At 38.7% G+C, this 18,080-nt stretch overlaps 1 protein-coding gene across 1 annotated transcript; it reads left to right on the top strand.

The window, feature by feature from the left end:
• LOC110988510 (major yolk protein-like) lies at positions 1 to 13,853 on the top strand. The gene is made up of 22 exons (XM_022252087.2): positions 1 to 150; positions 2,114 to 2,296; positions 2,606 to 2,768; positions 3,176 to 3,304; positions 3,522 to 3,630; positions 3,830 to 4,058; positions 4,254 to 4,439; positions 4,540 to 4,706; positions 4,998 to 5,273; positions 5,765 to 5,938; positions 7,244 to 7,393; positions 7,763 to 7,874; positions 8,393 to 8,558; positions 8,817 to 8,932; positions 9,028 to 9,235; positions 9,670 to 9,838; positions 10,036 to 10,176; positions 10,321 to 10,633; positions 11,102 to 11,299; positions 11,505 to 11,688; positions 12,056 to 12,264; positions 12,869 to 13,853. The coding sequence occupies exons 1-22, from the start codon at positions 93 to 95 to the stop codon at positions 13,141 to 13,143; spliced, it is 3,915 nt and encodes a 1,304-aa protein (XP_022107779.2). The 5' UTR covers positions 1 to 92; the 3' UTR covers positions 13,144 to 13,853.
• The last annotated feature ends 4,227 nt before the right edge of the window (positions 13,854 to 18,080 follow it).

The raw sequence follows: 18,080 nt of genomic DNA, 5'->3' as shown, positions 1-18,080 counted from the left end.
GCATGCCCTGGTTTGGGTATATAGGCCTATGTAGATGGGGCTTGGGAGGGATAGGGTAGTTTACAGAGAAGTTTGGTAGTCATTGGATCAAGATGAACTTCTTTCTTCTTTTTGGAGTCATTGGACTCGTTTCAGCCTTTCCATTTACAGGTGAGTGTCGAATTTCTTTTCCGCATCATTTTAAGGGCAAGACAGGACGTTATGTCAGGGGATCAAAGTTTTCAGCTGATTGAAAAAATAATTTGACAATTAAAGCCAAATGAAATATATTCCTGTTAAACTGACACTCGTTGAAGTGGTGTTATTTCAGAAAGGACAACACACAAAACCAACTTTTTGGCCAGATTTCTGGCTTCAGATGATTTTTTTTCACGGAGAAATGAGTTTGAACTTTAATCGCGTTAGATGTCGGGTTCACACAGATGCAGTGAAACAGTTGTTCTGTCAATAACGTCACCTCTTTCAGACTTTAGTATTTTTTTTAAATTTAATTTCCCATCAATTTTGAGCTTCTTGCATAAGAGAAATAACAGAAAAATTGATGCTAATTCAAGTTTATTTCGTCCAATGGCAATTTGTCTCCTTTACCAGAAAATCCATCATCATGGCAAAAAATTATAAATAAATGTTTTTAACATAATAGTCAGAATAGAAACAGTTTTGATTGCAGTGCGAAGTCATGCGATCAAACATGACCAGTTTGGGTAGGAAATGTTTGTCACCCTGTATTGTGAGCAACCCCCCAGTGGTTTAGAATCAGTTTGACATGAACTGAGCATCTTAAGTTGATCTTCTGGCAGCCGAAGTCATCTGATCGGAGTTGTGGGAGTTATTTAAGGCCCAATATTTCTACAGTATCCTTTAAGATTCATGGGGAAGTTTTTTTGTTCTAAGGTAAAAAAAAATACCATGAATTCAAATTTGAGGTTTGAGTTTCATTTTATAAAGTGAGTTATCTTATAAAGTCTCATGGGGGCGCTGCCACCTCTGAGCGGTGCCCTCACCGCGTACGCGAGCGGTGATCGATCTCTACTTTACTGACAGTATAGCAGAGATCAGTGGGTGCGCCGTGTGTGAGGTTAGCGTTACACATGTACGCAAGATGCAATATGTTGCGGGATCTGTGCATAGGCCTACACGTCACCTAGACGCACGGTATCCTTCATCACTCTTCTAATACCCCAATTTCTTCATGTTTTGAGTTTTATCAACGGAAAGACTGCAGCATCCTTACTCCACTCTTTTTGCTGTGTACAAAGTCAATGGAAAGTTAACTGCATTTTCGAAGTAAAGGCGTAACGCACGTAAGGCCACAGCTCCTTGGTACAAAGACGTTAGGCCCTATGCCTCTTCCCACTGATTCTGAGAATGGATTAGCGTCACTGGCAGGCATGGGATGAGCTAGCCCCAGACTAGGGTCAGTGTAGGAGTAGGGCTGTGTCCGAATTACTTGGCTGTTGCCTGAAATTACGCACTAGTCTATGGTAGTGACTTGAGGCCAGTTCTCGTAGAGTTGTGTAATTTTAAGCCATAGCCAAGTAATTCGGACGCGGCCTAGTACTGGACTACCTCCGTATTTTTACTGGCCCCAGTCTGGGAGCTGATATTTGCTTCAGAAAGAGTTCCATATAGGGACACCACTTGACACCCTGTGGATTAACCCCATGAGACTGGTCGGAAAAATTCTTAAGTGTTTTCTAAGTAAATGACTTGGTGTTTTCTCTCCTAAATTGAAATTTTCTAGACATGGTTTTGTTTTCAGATGGTATTAAGTCACTGTAGGGAAGAATTACTGGTATCTGTATATGGAACGCTTCCCGTCATTTCAACATTTCAGCAAACTGACCTGAATCGAGATTGAGATCAGCAAACAATGCTTTAGCGCCTACATGATCATCTTAGAATTTGCAGTCCTCCATCCTCCTGAGAGTGAGGCAAACCTTGTAGCTCTGGAAGATGTTACTGTGGGCTGGATATGGCACCTGTTGTTGCCTATAATGAAAGTTATTTATGTCTTCCAAGGCTGTTTAATTGAACTCATCTCTATTGTCTTGACTCACTAAATTGATGTGACCTTTACATATACATTGTGTACATGTACCTCTGTGTGAAGATGTATTTGATGAAGTGACTGGACAGGACATCAAACCTGGTCAGTGCCCAGTCATTCCAGCTGACCGTGGTACTTCAGGGGTTTGTGTGACAGACTGCCAGACTGACAGTCATTGTGATGGGATCAAGAAATGTTGCCAGACACCTTGTGGTGGGGCCATGTGTCAGGAAGCTGTTACCCCTGGTAAGTTTGGTTGCAAAGAATTGCTTGTGAACTAAGCTTTGTACATGTAGGCTTGCAGATCTTGCAACTCCTGACCATACTGTTCACTCTGATCTTCGATCCGTAAATCATTGTTTGGAATGTTTTGGTGAAAGTTTAAATTAAAATGAACTTGGCCGTAAAGTAAACATACATCTACAGTAGTCCATCTTTTTATTACATTATTGCATGGATTGTTGTCTCTGATGGCTGTCAGTCTGAAATATTATCATTGGAAGCAAAATTATATCTGATAATCTGTGATTTGATTCAAATTTGCTACCCTTGCAGAAGCAGACCAGCCACCACATGCACTGTCCTTGGTGTCAGAGCAGATTGAGTCTCAGTGGCAGGATTGGGTGGAGAAAAAACGTCAGATGGTCCAGAAGCTTCAACGATTTCCTGAACCTCCAAGGTTCTTCAAGGAACTCACCAATACTACAGATGCTCTGAGGTCAGTTTGCCTAAACCATCTTTGTTTGATTTAAATTAATTCTCTTTGATTTGACTATTGAGTAGTTCATGCAGAGCTTTGTAAATTTTTTATACTTTAAAACTGCTGAAGATATTGTCACATTCCAAGTACTATCCTTTTTGTTAACCACTTTTGCCACTGTATCTGCAGTGAAAAAGCATGTTAAGCTCTTAATTTGATATTTCACTTCAATGTTTTGGCATCTTAATGCAACAAAGGAAATTCTGTTGAACAAAATTTGTAAATTGATTCCTTTTTTTCTAAAATCTGTCCAAAGACACTCAAAAGCATATTTAGTCACTTGGAATTTATTTCTTTAGTTTGTGTTGGAAACATTCATTTTAAGTAATAAGGCTTTTTAATCCAGTTTATATGTTCTTGCATAGTGTGTGCACTTCCAACCCCTGTGAGTGGAAGAAATGTGTGCGCATGGCTAGCACATTCACTTACAATCTGAAGCCAAGAAGAGAATGGGCCTGTGCTTTAGCAACATCACCTGAACATTGTATGGATTGGTAAGTTCACATAAACAATCTCTAATGCTTCTAAAAACTTTGCAGTGGCAAGATATAGGAAGGTTGAGTAAAATAGCTATTATTGCTCCATGTGATTGATCAATCGGTTTGTTAATTAGGTCGTTTATTACAGTGTTAATGCCAACTCATAGCTCAGTCAAATATTCGTTAATCATTTATATGACAGATTTAAGTATTGTACATTTTTGTAATTTAGGGTTGAACAGGGTTTTGTTGATATGATGATAACTCGTAATGAAGATATCTACACTGCTAAGACGAAATACAATCTCCTTCCTGCGGCCTATGAAAGTACACAGACAAAGGTACAATCATTTATTTTTGTTTCAATGTTGAAATTGAATCAAACTATCGTTGCCCTTTTGGCATGTCCTGTACAGTATGAGACAGTTTATTTTATAAAGGTGTTGATTTACTTGTTTTAGTCCATGCTAATTGTCATTGCAACATTTACAAGTGTGGAGGGGTGTCATTGATGCATTGTCATTAATCTATCTTTTACAGCAAACTCCTCCAAGTGAGTGGCAGAACATAACTCTTGCTGTGGCTAAAATCACAACCAACATTGACACTTGGGCTCAACTTGAGAATCGTCAAGTTTGCATCACTAGTGCCAACAGTACTTCTGGCTTCAAGACCCCAATCGGGAGTCTTATCCAGGAGGGAGTTATTCCCCAAAAGGGAGACTTTGTTCAGAGTGCTGGGGAGTTCTTCAGTGAGAGTTGTGTGCCAGGTAGGTTTTATTCAGTTTGCTAGTACATAGGTGTGAGATGTTTCTCACATTGATCTTGTAGTGATATTTCTTGATCAGGCTTACAGATGTATTTCGACCCTGTTCAAGATCAGCAGTAAGCTGTACTTTTAAAGATATTTGAGAATAAACAAAGGTTTGACAATTGTTTGAGTAGATTTTTTTTTACAAAAACAGGTATTCTGAGCAAGACTTTTGATAAGAATGGGACATATCCTGTGTCCCTTTTGGCAAGATGTGAAGGCGAGGCTTCCCTGCGCTATGAGGGTCTTGATGGTGCCGTTCACTGTTTGAAGGAGGATGTTGGCGAAGTGACCTTCATTGATCACAAGAAAGTTCAGAGTTTGTTGCTAGAATCAACAGGTAAATCATTGCAAGATAAGCAAGGTTGTCATACACTATTTTATTTTTTTTTAGCCATTTACTTTCAATTTTTTGTCTATTTTGGCTGGATTTCCACCAGCTGTAACTCAATTCAAGCTGATCTGTAAGTCTGGTAGCCAGCCTTTGACTGAATGGGAAACCAAGGATTGCCATGTTAGCAAGGTACCGCAGCCAACTGTTTACATCAGCCCACGAAAGACTGATCTCAAAGCTGTAATACAGAACCTCTTGGCACGGGCCGTTCAGGTTGGTTTGCTTGTTTTTTTGTCTGGCTGATAGCCCCACTGTTATGTTGATGCAAGGCCTAATGGAACTAGCTATACATCCTGGTTTATCAGGATACTAATTGATATGTCTGTGTCCATTATTTGAAATATGCAGCCACATTTGATCAGGGTGTGTGTGCGTGTTTTCCACTAAAAAATTTTCCCTATCCTGGCCGAAAACCAACTGGCATCCCTGTGGTCGCAATGTGTGTCTTTCTGAGTTTGATCGAATTTAGACCTGATGGCATTACTTTTACATGTTAAAATACAGGTCTACAGTGGTAAAGCAGTTGGCACTTTCAAGCTGTTTGACTCTGATGAGTACAACTGCCCAACTGGTCACTGTTCTGATATACTCTTCAAGCAAGAATCCAATGTCTTTATGAACATTGATGAAGCAGTCAAGCCACATGCTGAGCCATTCTTTATGCTGATGGATACTGTGGAAAGGCTGGTACCTAAGACTGTGTGCAGAGTGTGTGTCACCAAGCCGGAGTTATATGAAGGATGCAAGATCTACAAAGGGCTGTTTGAGCACGTTGAAATTGTATGTCAATCAGTAAACTTTTATAAAATCATATTTGGTGAATATTCTATGAAGAATTTATAAATTATATCTACAGACAGCAATGAATCATGACAAAGTGGAAAAATGTTTAGGGAGACATTCATATGCAAAACGGGTCTGACAGTTTTGGAACTTTCTGTGATGCCCTTGTCAGAATTCAGGTTGCTTTCAATTTGTGGAAAATTGACCGTGTGGCAAAATGTTTTTTGGGGACATATTTTCACATTCCAAGAGAACAGAATCAAAGCTGAGAACACAATTGACAGAAACTAAAATGTTATCTGGCAGGTGTTATTTTGAGTAGAAATGTGCTCAGCATGGATGATTTGGACAACAGTTTTGTCTAGACTGAACGTTAATTGCATGAATTTTGTCAATACTTAACTTTGCAACAGAGAAACTTCGTCCATGACGGGATCCCTTTCTTGACAATATTTGTTCCTTTCCTTACATTTGTCATTTGTTTCCAGACGAATGATGTAGCTTGGGGCTGTGTCTTGGCTAAGACCAAGATGGAATGCATGCAGGCTGTCATGAATGGAACTGCAGATTTGATAACTGCTGACCCTACCGAGATGTTTATTGCTGGACGAGAATTCAAACTACAACCATTTATGAGTCAGGAATTTGATACATTAGCCCCTGTGAGTACATGGTGGAATATCTCACTGACTTGTGTTGTTGTGTTTTGTGTGCTGTCAGTTTGATACATCTTCGCTAGTTATATTGACATGATTTTAACACTTGAGGCTGTCGTGGGTGTGCTTGTGGTTCTTATATGACAGTTGTATTTTTTACTCCACATTGTAGAGTGACAGTTTGAACAAGGAAATCGGAAGTACATGTAAACATTCATGCATATACATGTGGAAAATTGGTGAATATTCTATGAAGAATCGATAAACAATTGATAAACACATCCATTCCCGGCACGGGTGGTTTGACTGCGCTCAAACACTGTCTAGATCTTCGCCAGACTCAGGATCCTCCTACCATTACTCTGCTCTGTCTGGCTGAATTGGTGCTCATGTTAAACGATTTCACATTCAACGGTGAGCACTACGTTCAGATCAGTGGTGTAGCTATGGGCACACAGATGGGACCAAGTTATGCATGTCTGTTTGTTGGACACATCGAGGAGCAGATGCTGAACTAGTATCAGGGTATCACATACCAGCCTTGGAATATCCCGGCATGTAATGTTCTTCTCAAACATTTTCATACACTCGGGATGATGCAGCTGCAGCTTCCATTTTCACCGAACCCCGTGATCTGCGCATTGAGGTGCGAGCGTTCTGCCAGGGACGTGCTTGTGCGATTCCAGTTAGATTCTGTCTCGCCATCACAAGCAGGCAGTTATTCCCCTTGCCTGTGCCCCAGATGTAACACCTGCCCCTATATAGTTAACAGCCTTTTGGTTGCTGGCCCCCGCGGTACCTACAGAGTATGCAGGGATCATACGTGCATTACCAGAAATGTAGTATATTGCATTACATGTCGTCGCTGTGGTAAACTGTACATCAGAGAGACCAAGTGTCGCCTTGGTGACCGCTTCGCGGAACGCTTACACAGTGTTCCACAAAGCCGTCACCAAGGCTTGCACAGTGTGCACTAACAAACATCCAGTCTCACTGTCGCACAGTACTTTTGTGCACCACCGCAAACTCTCAATGACATAGGCGTCTGCATCCTACAATGTATGTACCGCGTATGGAACTGGAGCAGCATGTCTTTTTTTAACTTGGAACGCTGCATCCAGGTGAAATCAACGTGGATTTTTCTGCATTCATTCAGAACTGAATATGCTTGCCCTGACAAAGGTACCCAGTTACTGAAAGCTCAGCAATAAGATAAATTAAGAGCACTGACTGTATGTATTTTGTCAATATGCATATACATTTGCCTGGTAATAAGTATTTCTGTTGATTGCTTTTGCTTTTACATTGCAGCGAGTGGATGGCAAGTCTCTGTTTGATAACACCACTTACACCTACACCATTGCTGTGATGACAAAGGAGAAATTGTTGGAGAAATATGGCAATAATGTCAGATTCCTGAACATGACTGGATTGAATCCATGCTTTGCTGGCATCAGTAAGGTATGTGATACAAAGTTGGATGAGTCTTTACAGTTTAGTGTTGTTATTTCATTGTAGATTGGGGTTTTTCTTAAAGTACCCAAGTCACTTCTTGACTGAATTCCATCAAGAAAGTCAAAGCCTTCATTATTTTTGCTTAGTGCTTCGTAATAAGAGCCAATTAAAACATCTGCAAAGTCTTGAATAGGTCGAACTTAAATCTAAGTATATAACTAGCCTGTTTCTTGGTGTAGATATCCGTTATTATTCAGTCACCAGTGAATGAACAGGATGACATCAACCACGCTGATTTCATACTATAAAACCACTTGAGCTAGTAGTAAAGAATGTTATGATTGACAAAAGTGAACTCTTCATTTTGTTTTACAGCTGTCATCATTTAAGCATCCTATTGGCTGGCTTCTGGCCAATGGCACCATTCCTCGTATTGGTTCTGTCTTTGAATCCATCAGCCGCTTCTTTGAGAAATCTTGCCTGCCTGGTATGATCTGTCAAACTTTCCTCAAATTGATAATCTTTGCAGTTTTTAAATCCTTCTTAACCAGTTGTCACAGTTAAATTCCTTCCAGTCTAAGTTTTATTAACATCACCTGTTTGTGTGACTTTCACGTGTTGCCACTTCTTGTTGTCATCCTTGTTGCCCCATCTTCCTTTTGTTGTCTCTTTGTAATTATTTTTATTTTGTAAACCCATATTATTCACATTAATCTTCCCTTTGAAATAAGCTAAAGAATCTCTATAATAATTCACATAGCCATGAATGAAGTGTGTAGTTTGTTTTCATGAGACACAAAAGGAATTGCAATACATATATACAGATTAGAGTTGGAAGTTATTCATTTGATCTAAGGTTTAATATTTGTTTGAGGGGATGTTCACATCAGTAGTGTGCGTGATGCTAGTTTGCTGTGCTCATAAGGTCTGTATGTGGAATAATGACATGAAATAATTTGTAGAATTTGTATTAAAACTGTATTAAAAAACCTTTTTTGCCCAAAGGTGCTGCCCCCCAAAATTGGACATGGGATAGGGACCTCATCCTCGGTCATGAACTCAACTGGGGCTTCCCAGGTTGGCATTTCTATAATTTCACTGGTTATGAATGGTTCAACATGAACATGCCCAACACTTGGAACTATTACAACTGGAAAGGAATGTCCCCCAGGTGAGTAGACTAGAGTTCTAAAACTCCAGAATTAAATGGTAAATTATGACAACTGGAAGAAGCAGATTACTTTAAACATGTTATATGCACTTTTTGGTGTATTTGAAAAATGGTTTGATTTAGTTGATTTAGTTCGTAATGTTTACTTGTATTTTTGTTCAATATGTACTAGGGCATATTTACACTTGTTTGACAAGTTTTACAAAACATTAAGTGATAAAACTTTAAATCAAAGTTTTTTGGGTCAAATGTTTGCAGATTCTTTGACATCTTCTTTAAGACAAATACCAAGAATGAGATCAAGGATTTGTTGTCCTCCGTGAGTCTAAGGAAAGCTCCACTTCTTCACAGAATCCTTAGCACTGAACCATCAAGTAAGTCTAAGAACCATGCTAGTATTTTCACTGCAGAAAATCTATATATGTAACATGTAAGGTGCATGTATAATAAACATTGTGTTTGTTGTCAGGTTTGAAGGACTTGTCTAAACTCCTTGATCAGTTACCTGATGAAATCCATGGGCTTGATGATGAGACTGTGATTCCAAGAGATCAGGTCAGGTCTCAGACTAGGTGGGGCATTGACGGATTGATCAAGAAATTAAAAGCAGTGGATTCCCAATCTTGGTTGAGGTCTACTGACAAGTCAAAGTATCATAAGTCAAAGCCATTTGACAGGTATGTTTGAATATGTACTTGTGTTCATAAAATATTAACTACATGTAATTCGTCTACATGTTGAGTTAAACCTCTGTCAGTAATACAGCCAACATATGGGGCGATGAACTCTCCCCTAATAAGCAAGCTAGTGAATGGGGGGGGGGTGTTCAGTTATTCAGTACTTATCATTCAGTCCTGAATATCAAGTGGAAGGGCAGGACCTTGCATATGAAACCACAATCACCCTGACAGTGAATACAGTCGATTCACAATAGTGTGCCTCCAAGAGTTTGCAATACGTTGACTAATCACAGTGCGCCAAATTTGTCAACTCTTTCCAAATGCGCAATGGGTCAAGAGATTGTGATTGGCCAACACGTTGCAAGCTCTTGGAGGCGCACTGTTGTGAATTGAGGGTAGTGAAATTATTTTGGCTATTTTTGTTTGGATAGATATCAGTCAGCTGAGCCCACTTTGACTTCTTTGCTAAACAACCTTGCCTCCAAGCATTTCAACATAAAAGAACAACTGAATGATTTTCTGGAATACATCTATGAATCTCCTTCTATGATTGATAGACAAGAGGAAAAGTTTAGCTGGATCACTCACCCTGCTATTAAGGTAAGTGCCAAGAGATACAACTGCTAGAATGTTGGTTGTATCACCCACTTTAAAGTTTACCGTAGAAAATGGTCTTGCAGCATCACTTTGCATAGGACTAAAGCTTTGGCTGTAAAGTTACCTTCTCAAAACTCTCAAATTTTCTTTTACTTCTGGAGTATGACACTGTGTTTTCTTAAATGTTATTTCATTTTCAGAGTTTCCTTCAAGTCTACAGTCGTCGCTTTATCAACATTGACTTGTTTGACAGTATAGCTTTACGTGAGCATGAGTTCAACCGTTACTTCAACCCAATTTGGAACTCTCCAGATATCAGTGAATTCCTTGAAAGAACGAAGGTACAAGGATATTTTCATTGCAGTTGATAGGACAGTGTATAGTATCTTTAGTGTCTTTACAATTTTTAGGCTGAGAAGACACAAATGTAAATTATTCACCTTTGCAATGCTGACAATAATGATTTCTTTCCACTTTATTTGCAGCTCCATCAAGACAGACTTTGTAGTGCTTGTGCCGGAGCTGGTGCGTCTAACTGCACCGAGACTATGCAGGAACCCTTCTCTGACTACCAGGGAAGTCTGGAGTGTCTGAGTAACCAAGCTGGTGATATTTCTTTCCTTGAAGCCCACACAGCTCAGAGAATGCTTAGGTCGGCCAGAATATTGCCAAGTGAGGTTGTCATGGTGTGTCACTCTGGTGAGGTGATTGATTTCACCATAGATGAAGAAATTCTGAAGGAGTGCAGCTTTGGTGCTGTGCCTCACTCAGCTCTTCTGACTGCATATAACAGGACAGGTGGGGTACTTGCATGTATGATATTAAAAAAGTGCAGATAGCAGCTGGCATAAATTTGCGCCATGCATAAACTTTGCACCGTAAATTAGTGGTGTAGCTGAACAAACTATTTATGGTTGATTTCACGTAGTATTGCTTAGTTGCTTTACATTTTCAGTATATTAAATTTTCTTTGATAAGGATGATTTTGGATTTTATGACTGCTGTTTATTCCAATATTATAGCAGTCACTAAACGTTCTTTGATTAGCTCTGCCCACCATTTCAAAAACATCTTTATCTTTCCTTTGTCAGAACCAGGCAGAAAGTCTCTAGTTCTCTCACAACCAAGCAAGTTATTTATTACTTCCGAAAACGAATTTGTACATTTATTGTATAAACCTTATTAATTAAAGTGAGCAATGATTAGCCTTAACTGAACGTAGTAAATGACTGCTTAAGTTACATTATGACAAGTGTATCTCTATAGGAAGTTGGCGTTGGAATGTGACAAAGGCTCTTCTTCATGCTCAGAGACAGTTTGATATCTCGCCAATGGCTGAAGTCTTTGTGCCTTCACCTTCTTCCTTCAAGTTCCAGCCTATTCCTCTTATCAACCAGACTTATGAAGTTTATCTGGGACCTATGCTACTGCGCTCTTTTGAAGCCCTTGTTAAACCCTCTTCTTGTGAGTAATTACTTCCTATTAGACTTATTGACAGTGACTAGATATTTTATTATCATAGTAACTTGAGATTACTGGACTAGAAGACTTGACCACACTGTGTTGTGACATGCCCAGATAGATTGACATAATTTTACCCAAATACATGTCAAGTTGTAATTCTACTTTACTTGAATGACTTTGAAGTTTCACGGCTGATTTTTTTTAGATGATTGGTGGAAGAACAAGACCAATGTATGTTGGGGTGAGACCTACACCAATGTCTTGACTCAGAGGAATGGCACCTGCAATGCTATTGTTAAGGATATCACTTGCTCAGGAACCCCATCACCTGTTGTGATCTCTTTGGGCCGTATTGGTGAGAAGAAAAAGATCTTGATGCCTATGTGCAGGTAGGAGTTGAATCAAGGGAAGCATAAACACAATGCAACATGTGAACCGCCAGTCTACAGCATTACAACTTTCTCTCTTAGAGAAAAAAGAGCTGTAATTGTGCATTTGTGTTGAGCAACATTTATTTATACTAATTCTCATATTTACTCTTACATATTCTGAAAGACCCTCATGTTTTGGGCATGGTTTGATTTATACAGTAATCATTTGAACTTATGTTACTTATGGACATGATCAAATTAACTCATATTCACTACAAAAAATGAACTTCCCTCATTTCCCAAGACCTGCACCAGTAATTTGCCTTTTTTCACACCTGCTGTAAAGTGACCAGTTACTAATAATTCCAAATTTTACACACAACAGCCGTCCCACCAGCTTCCAGCGTCAGATGGCAGAGTTCACCTGCGATAATGGTGCTACTTACCTGAAGACAGTCATGGCTCCTACTGCCTGTGAATGTGTCCCCTGTGAGGAGACTTCCACAAATCCAACATGGAACAGGGATGACTTCTGGATGACAGAAGACAGGAAGTTTTTGCCAAGACAGTATGAAGAAATCAAGAACCAGTGGGGTGAGTACCAAAAAGCTCAGTAGCACTGGCTTGACTCATGCATGGAAAAATATTGCAGTCACCTTGTCAAAAACATAAAGAAATCTTTCTGCATTTGTTTATGTTATGCTTGCTCACAACTGACTCTAGCTGACTGCTTTATTTGTGTCACTGGAGATGAATGTATATTTGTGCAACTTGTTTCTATTGTTGCAAGGATTTAATTAACTGACAGGGTTCCAGCTGTAGTTGCCATACTTGTTGGATAATGCCCAACCTTTTCATGTCTGAAAATGACACAGACTGATTTATTAGATGCTTTATATTTTCAACATCTTTTGCAGGGAAAATGTGGTTACATCGTCTGAGAAAAGATGACCACTAAATAATGGTCTTGACTATTAATTAGCTTTTCTGAAATTAAATAAATTAATTCATTATGGTTAATCTGTAATATCCAAATGTTGAAAAAGCATTGCATTTTGGTAATACAGAAAATGTTCTGGGAAATGGAAAAGTTTCACAATTGTAGAAATCGTAATTTCCATTATTTTCTTCTTAGTCCTTTCAGATGATAAAAAGGTTTGTAGTGAAAAGATAAGTTTGTGGATTGTTTTTTCCCAAGGAAATAATCCATTCTGGGCCAATCCTTCCCTCAATGCGAACTTTGAAGTGGCAGATGCTATTACGGATCTGAAAGACATCCAACCGGTCAACCAACACACTGTCAGTACAAAGAAGTCCCCCACTTGTGAGAAGCCATGGATTGGAGATGAGTGGCATCGTGAGTGGTTTTCACAACAAAGCAGCATCCCAGTCTGTGAGCAGAAGAGCACATTGAATGCTGCCAAGAAAATCCACATGATTGTTGCCCAAATTCAACAGGAACGTCGTCAGTAAATACTGACTCATCAAGAGAACCTAAGTTAGAAATTCTTATACTTTTCAATTTGTTATGTGATCTTCATGATTGCCTGATTTATTTGATTCTGCATGAAAACTTCAACCTAACTTGTTTTACAACTGTGTATTGGAAGGAAAAGTTGATTTGCTGATTGTGGGATTGTTGACAAATTTTGCAATAAATATTTACATATCACAGAAAACGCAAGAAATTATGCACATCTGATTGCACCCAACTTTACCATTTAATTGTCGAATGAATTTTGTTGTTTGGAATTTCAAGATATTTAGTGTTAATTTTGTCATCGCTGTTCCTCACAGCTATATGCAAATGTACATTTACATGTACATGTTTTAATGAAAGTGTAAAAGAAAAATTTAAGTTTCAGATATTTTTGTTTACCTGTATTAGAATTGATTTATATTCAGTCTTGAAAACCTACCGAATTTCCAAAACCGTAAAAATGTTGTCTAGAAAGGTGTAGACATCGAAGGAAGAAATGGCCAAAAACAACAGTGTGCTTGTTCTGAAACCATGCTAAGTAGCTAATAATAATCTGAGTTACATGTTAACTTCAAAACTAAAATTGCTAAACATTGAATTACGTAGATAAGTTGTTTACGTACACATTGTGTAATTAATGTTTATTCTTTTATTTTGATGATAACCTGAATAAAGTGTTGAAATGTTACTGCAGCAGAACCATGCTGGAGTTTAGCTGTTTCCTCTAAACATTTAATGTTTCTGCAGCTTTGTCTAAATCAAGCAGACAACTTTTAAATGGGTAATTCTTGCTTGATTTTTTCCTTCGCATGCTTGATACTGCTTGGTACTAAATCAGACTGCTTTCATTCCCCACTGCATGCTCATGCATGCAGTGGGGAGGAATGTGAAATTGGTGTGATTGTACACTAAAAAGATAACACTCTCCGGATTCACACCGTGAAAGGTTTCATTCCCTCCGCATAAAGGATCTTTCAAGTTTTAGATTAGTCTGAATTTATTTTTGAAAAATAAAAATTATAAATAAAAGTAGACCACACCCAATATCAATAGCAATTTACTATGCATAAATGCTGAGGATCTGTAAGCTAAAGCATCATTAATATTTCCTAGCCTCTCCCCAGCCGAACTCCATTCACCCGTTAAATATCTTGTCGCGTCGTAGGTCTTTGATTTGTTGGGGGGGGGGGGTAGTGAGGAAGCGGCCAATTTGCTGGCACTTCATGAAACTGGCGATTTGACCCTCTTTGAATCTGATTTTGCTTTTTCTTTCCTCTCTTTTTTTCCCCACGACAAAAAATTTCGATTTTTTCGGGTGTTCGGGTTGCGTAATGACGCTCCCCCACCCCTGTCGTTGACCAATCTGGGCTCATCATTATTTTCTGATGCTTTCCTCGTCAATCCCCCTAGGATATGCCCATGAACGGCAATAATCACGGCATGCACTGCGATGTCAACTGTGTGCATGCAAAGAAGAGTTGCGGAGAGTTCTGGCAAATTGAAGGGTAACAGAAATAGAAAACATTTGCATCAAACACAACTGAGGGTTCTGGCGATGACGTCATCTAATCAGCTTGGGAACGCGAACGGCCAAAATTTTTTTTTAGTCATTTAGGGGTCACAATTAATGAGTTAAACGTTGAATTTACAATGTTTCTGAAATGGTTACGTATTTATTGTTATTTTAAAACACTTCACGTGAATTTAATGTTTTCTATTTCTGTTACCCTTTAAGGAAGGTGTTGTGTTGCCCAATTAAATTACTCAAGCGTGTCTGAGGCTTAACCAGTAAGGCCACGCTGCAGTAACCGCGCAGAATGGACAGTGTCCGTGTCTCCACTCTGTATCGTGTGTGACTAGACCCTTCTGCTTTCCCCTGCCGCACAGCTCACTCGCAGCATTGACGACGAGAATAGAGATGTTGCATGCAACAACAGTGGTAAGACTTAGTATAGATATTAAAACATATTATGTGACTGGCTCTGCAAATGTGGTCCCTGGGCTTATGCTTGGCAAATTGATTTTAAGTGATGCCCGCGGATAGAGAAGCATTTTAATAAGGTTTAAATTTGTGTATTTTTGACCTCTGTCGCACATTCTATTCCCTAGATACAGTAAAATTTAGAATTGATCTCTGGCAGATGTACGGAATGGCCTGTTACATACAGAGGCATAGCATCATATAACCCTGACTGTGATATGTCTTCATCCATGTTAATCCTAATTTGTAATCATTAAAAACTCACAGATTGAAATTTTACTTGATTAAACTGCTCAATATTGCTGCACTTATATGGATTAATAAAATATAAGCATACTTTTTTTGAATACATTTAGTACAGACAAACACCACTGTTAATCTGGTGAAACAACTGTCACGTACGTCACTCTTAGAATGCGTTAACCTCGAAAGTGAATGACAGTCCTGTTGCATTTTCCATCCTCAATATAAATTATAAAGGATTATATGTAGAAAACATCAAGAGTAAAACGAAGTAAATACATGTATCTAAGGGATTCTCGTCACAAATTTTCGAAATTTAGAGATTTTTAAAAAGTAAATAGTGGGGTAACTTAATTAAGGCCTCTGTCAAGAAACTCACGAGTTTGCCAGTTACTGGATGCAAAATTTGCACATACACATTGGATATTAAGGAAAGAGTATTACGATTTTCATGAGACCCCGCTTTACAATCCGATCAAAACTATACGTTCTAGCACGCTGATCACACTGATCAAATAATGAGAAGGGCCAAAGCAACATGGATACAAATAAAGCACAAAAGCAATCACAATGTTGGCAAATTCAAACGCAAATGTTCACGAAAGCCATAGAAGTCAACTCAACGAAAACAATGTCATTCAAGATCTCGGGAACAAGTTGGACGCCAAATTACCTAAAAATCAAATCCCCACCTCAGCAGAAAAGGAAAAGAAATTCATAGAAATTGGACAGACACAGAAACGTTAATTGTCATTGGGGAAACGCTCTAACATTTGCACTGCATATACCTAGCACAGTCATTCGAATCCTACATGGTACTAGAATAAAAGCGACTCGAAAGAAAAAACAGTATAACCCTTAAGCTACTAATGGGAATTCATTGGTTGCGCAGTCTGAAAATAATCCAGCACACAAGTATCCCAGGCACTCTAATGTCTTACCAAACTAACAGAGTGAACACAAACCATTCACATGCTCCGAAAAAAGATAAAGAAAAGGCCTCCTAGGCCAGTGCGTCAAGGACTTTGCGGCCGCAATGCTGGAACAAACCGGGAGACAAAGAAGTTTTATGTAGTTGAAAAAAAGTTGCACTTAATTCAAACAAAAAGATCTTTATAATCTTTCCTTTCATTTCCTCTCAGAAGACAAGGTTTCAATAACTTTTAAATTTCCAGTTTCAACTACCAAGTAATAATGTCTGTACTCGAGATTAAAGCCCTTATTATTGTATTCTGCTAGAAGTATATGAATATATTTGCATGGAGAACCGTATTATAAAATACCCATGAGTGCAAAGGCCTACTTCAAGCAAGGAAAAAATAATGAATACATTTCTATGGTTTGTAAGAAGAAAAGAAATGCATCTGTTATGGTATTTTAAATAAATTGAATACAATCGAACAGATGCATTTTTAAACGAATAATATATGTGTTACAGTGCAACCAGTGCATGAATTGAATGTTGTGTTTTTCCGATCATGTTTTTACTGTGTTCCGTTCATTGTTTTTATACTGAGTATATATCAATCTACCCCAAAGGTAATGGAATCGTCCAAAAGTTTTCGCCAATCATTTGTTCGTTATTCCCGCGTAGACGTAACTCTGTCATTCAGAGAAGGCGTTCACGAAGTGGGAAAACACCTTCCCGTCTTACGTAACGGTATTTCGTTCAGGCCGTGGTACCAATAATTGTCAGAACGCCCATCTTATTATTGTGAATCAAATCACGCCAGTCGATGAAGAATAGGTCGCATTCTACAATCGGACACAGTTAGAATCTTTGGGTGCATGTTGGAGTTTTCTTATGCGAGAGAGAGATAGAGAGTCAGAAGTCATTGTGACTTGCTTGAGAAAGACAGAGGTTTGGAGAGTGACTGTGTGATGCAAGACCAGTTTTGACTCCCTAGCATCAGAAATCTGAGCCAGCAGATTTAGCTTTGATGTGGATCTGTTTGACCACTTTGGAAAAGGACGGAAAATCTGTTTCCGTGAGAATTAGCAAACTAAGGCCTAATTTTAGCTCAGCCACATAGACGTCCCGGTCGGCATTAACGACTTCACGGCAAAAGTTTACTTCTCAAGTTCAGCAAATTACCGTAAGTGCTGTAATATTGATAATTTTCTTGCTTTTATACATCGAAGTAAAAGCCTGCAGATGATGAAGTTTCGTCATAATTGTAGTAGTAAGACTATTAAGCTGATCCTGGAGATCAAGGCTGATGATTTTCGCGAAGGTCGGAAATTTACATTTATGAAAATAAGGATAATGATATAAGATTTGTGGTAATTTTGAATTGTGGAGATCAAGGTTGGAAAGGAAACAAATTAGAGCATGATTTTGCTAGTTCTTTAAAACTGTTAAGGTTTTGGGTTTATATTTGTTGTGGATGGCCTTATGTTGAGACTGGTCCCACTGACTCTAACGATGACTGAGAAGAGTCCCTTTTGTACCGCTAAGGAGCATAGACTCTGAACTTGCTCTGCTTGACCTAACTTTGGGCTGATCTACATGCGGTTTTGTTAGACGCCAGATTCAGGGGTTTACAGAAATGTCAACAGATGGTGGACCGATAAATTTTGCTATGTCAATAATTTAAAGTGGATATCTGATGGAAACTTTCTTTTTTATGATTGTTGTGATGATTCCAGAGTCACTTGATTGACTAATTGAGTATAATTGATTTTTTATGACTTAATCACAGACCT

This window comes from Acanthaster planci, linkage group LG11 (assembly GCF_054643075.1).
Source record: "Acanthaster planci isolate LZ-2023a linkage group LG11, COTS_SCS, whole genome shotgun sequence".
NCBI lineage: Eukaryota > Metazoa > Echinodermata > Asteroidea > Valvatida > Acanthasteridae > Acanthaster > Acanthaster planci.
This window is presented reverse-complemented; position numbering and strand designations above follow the sequence as displayed.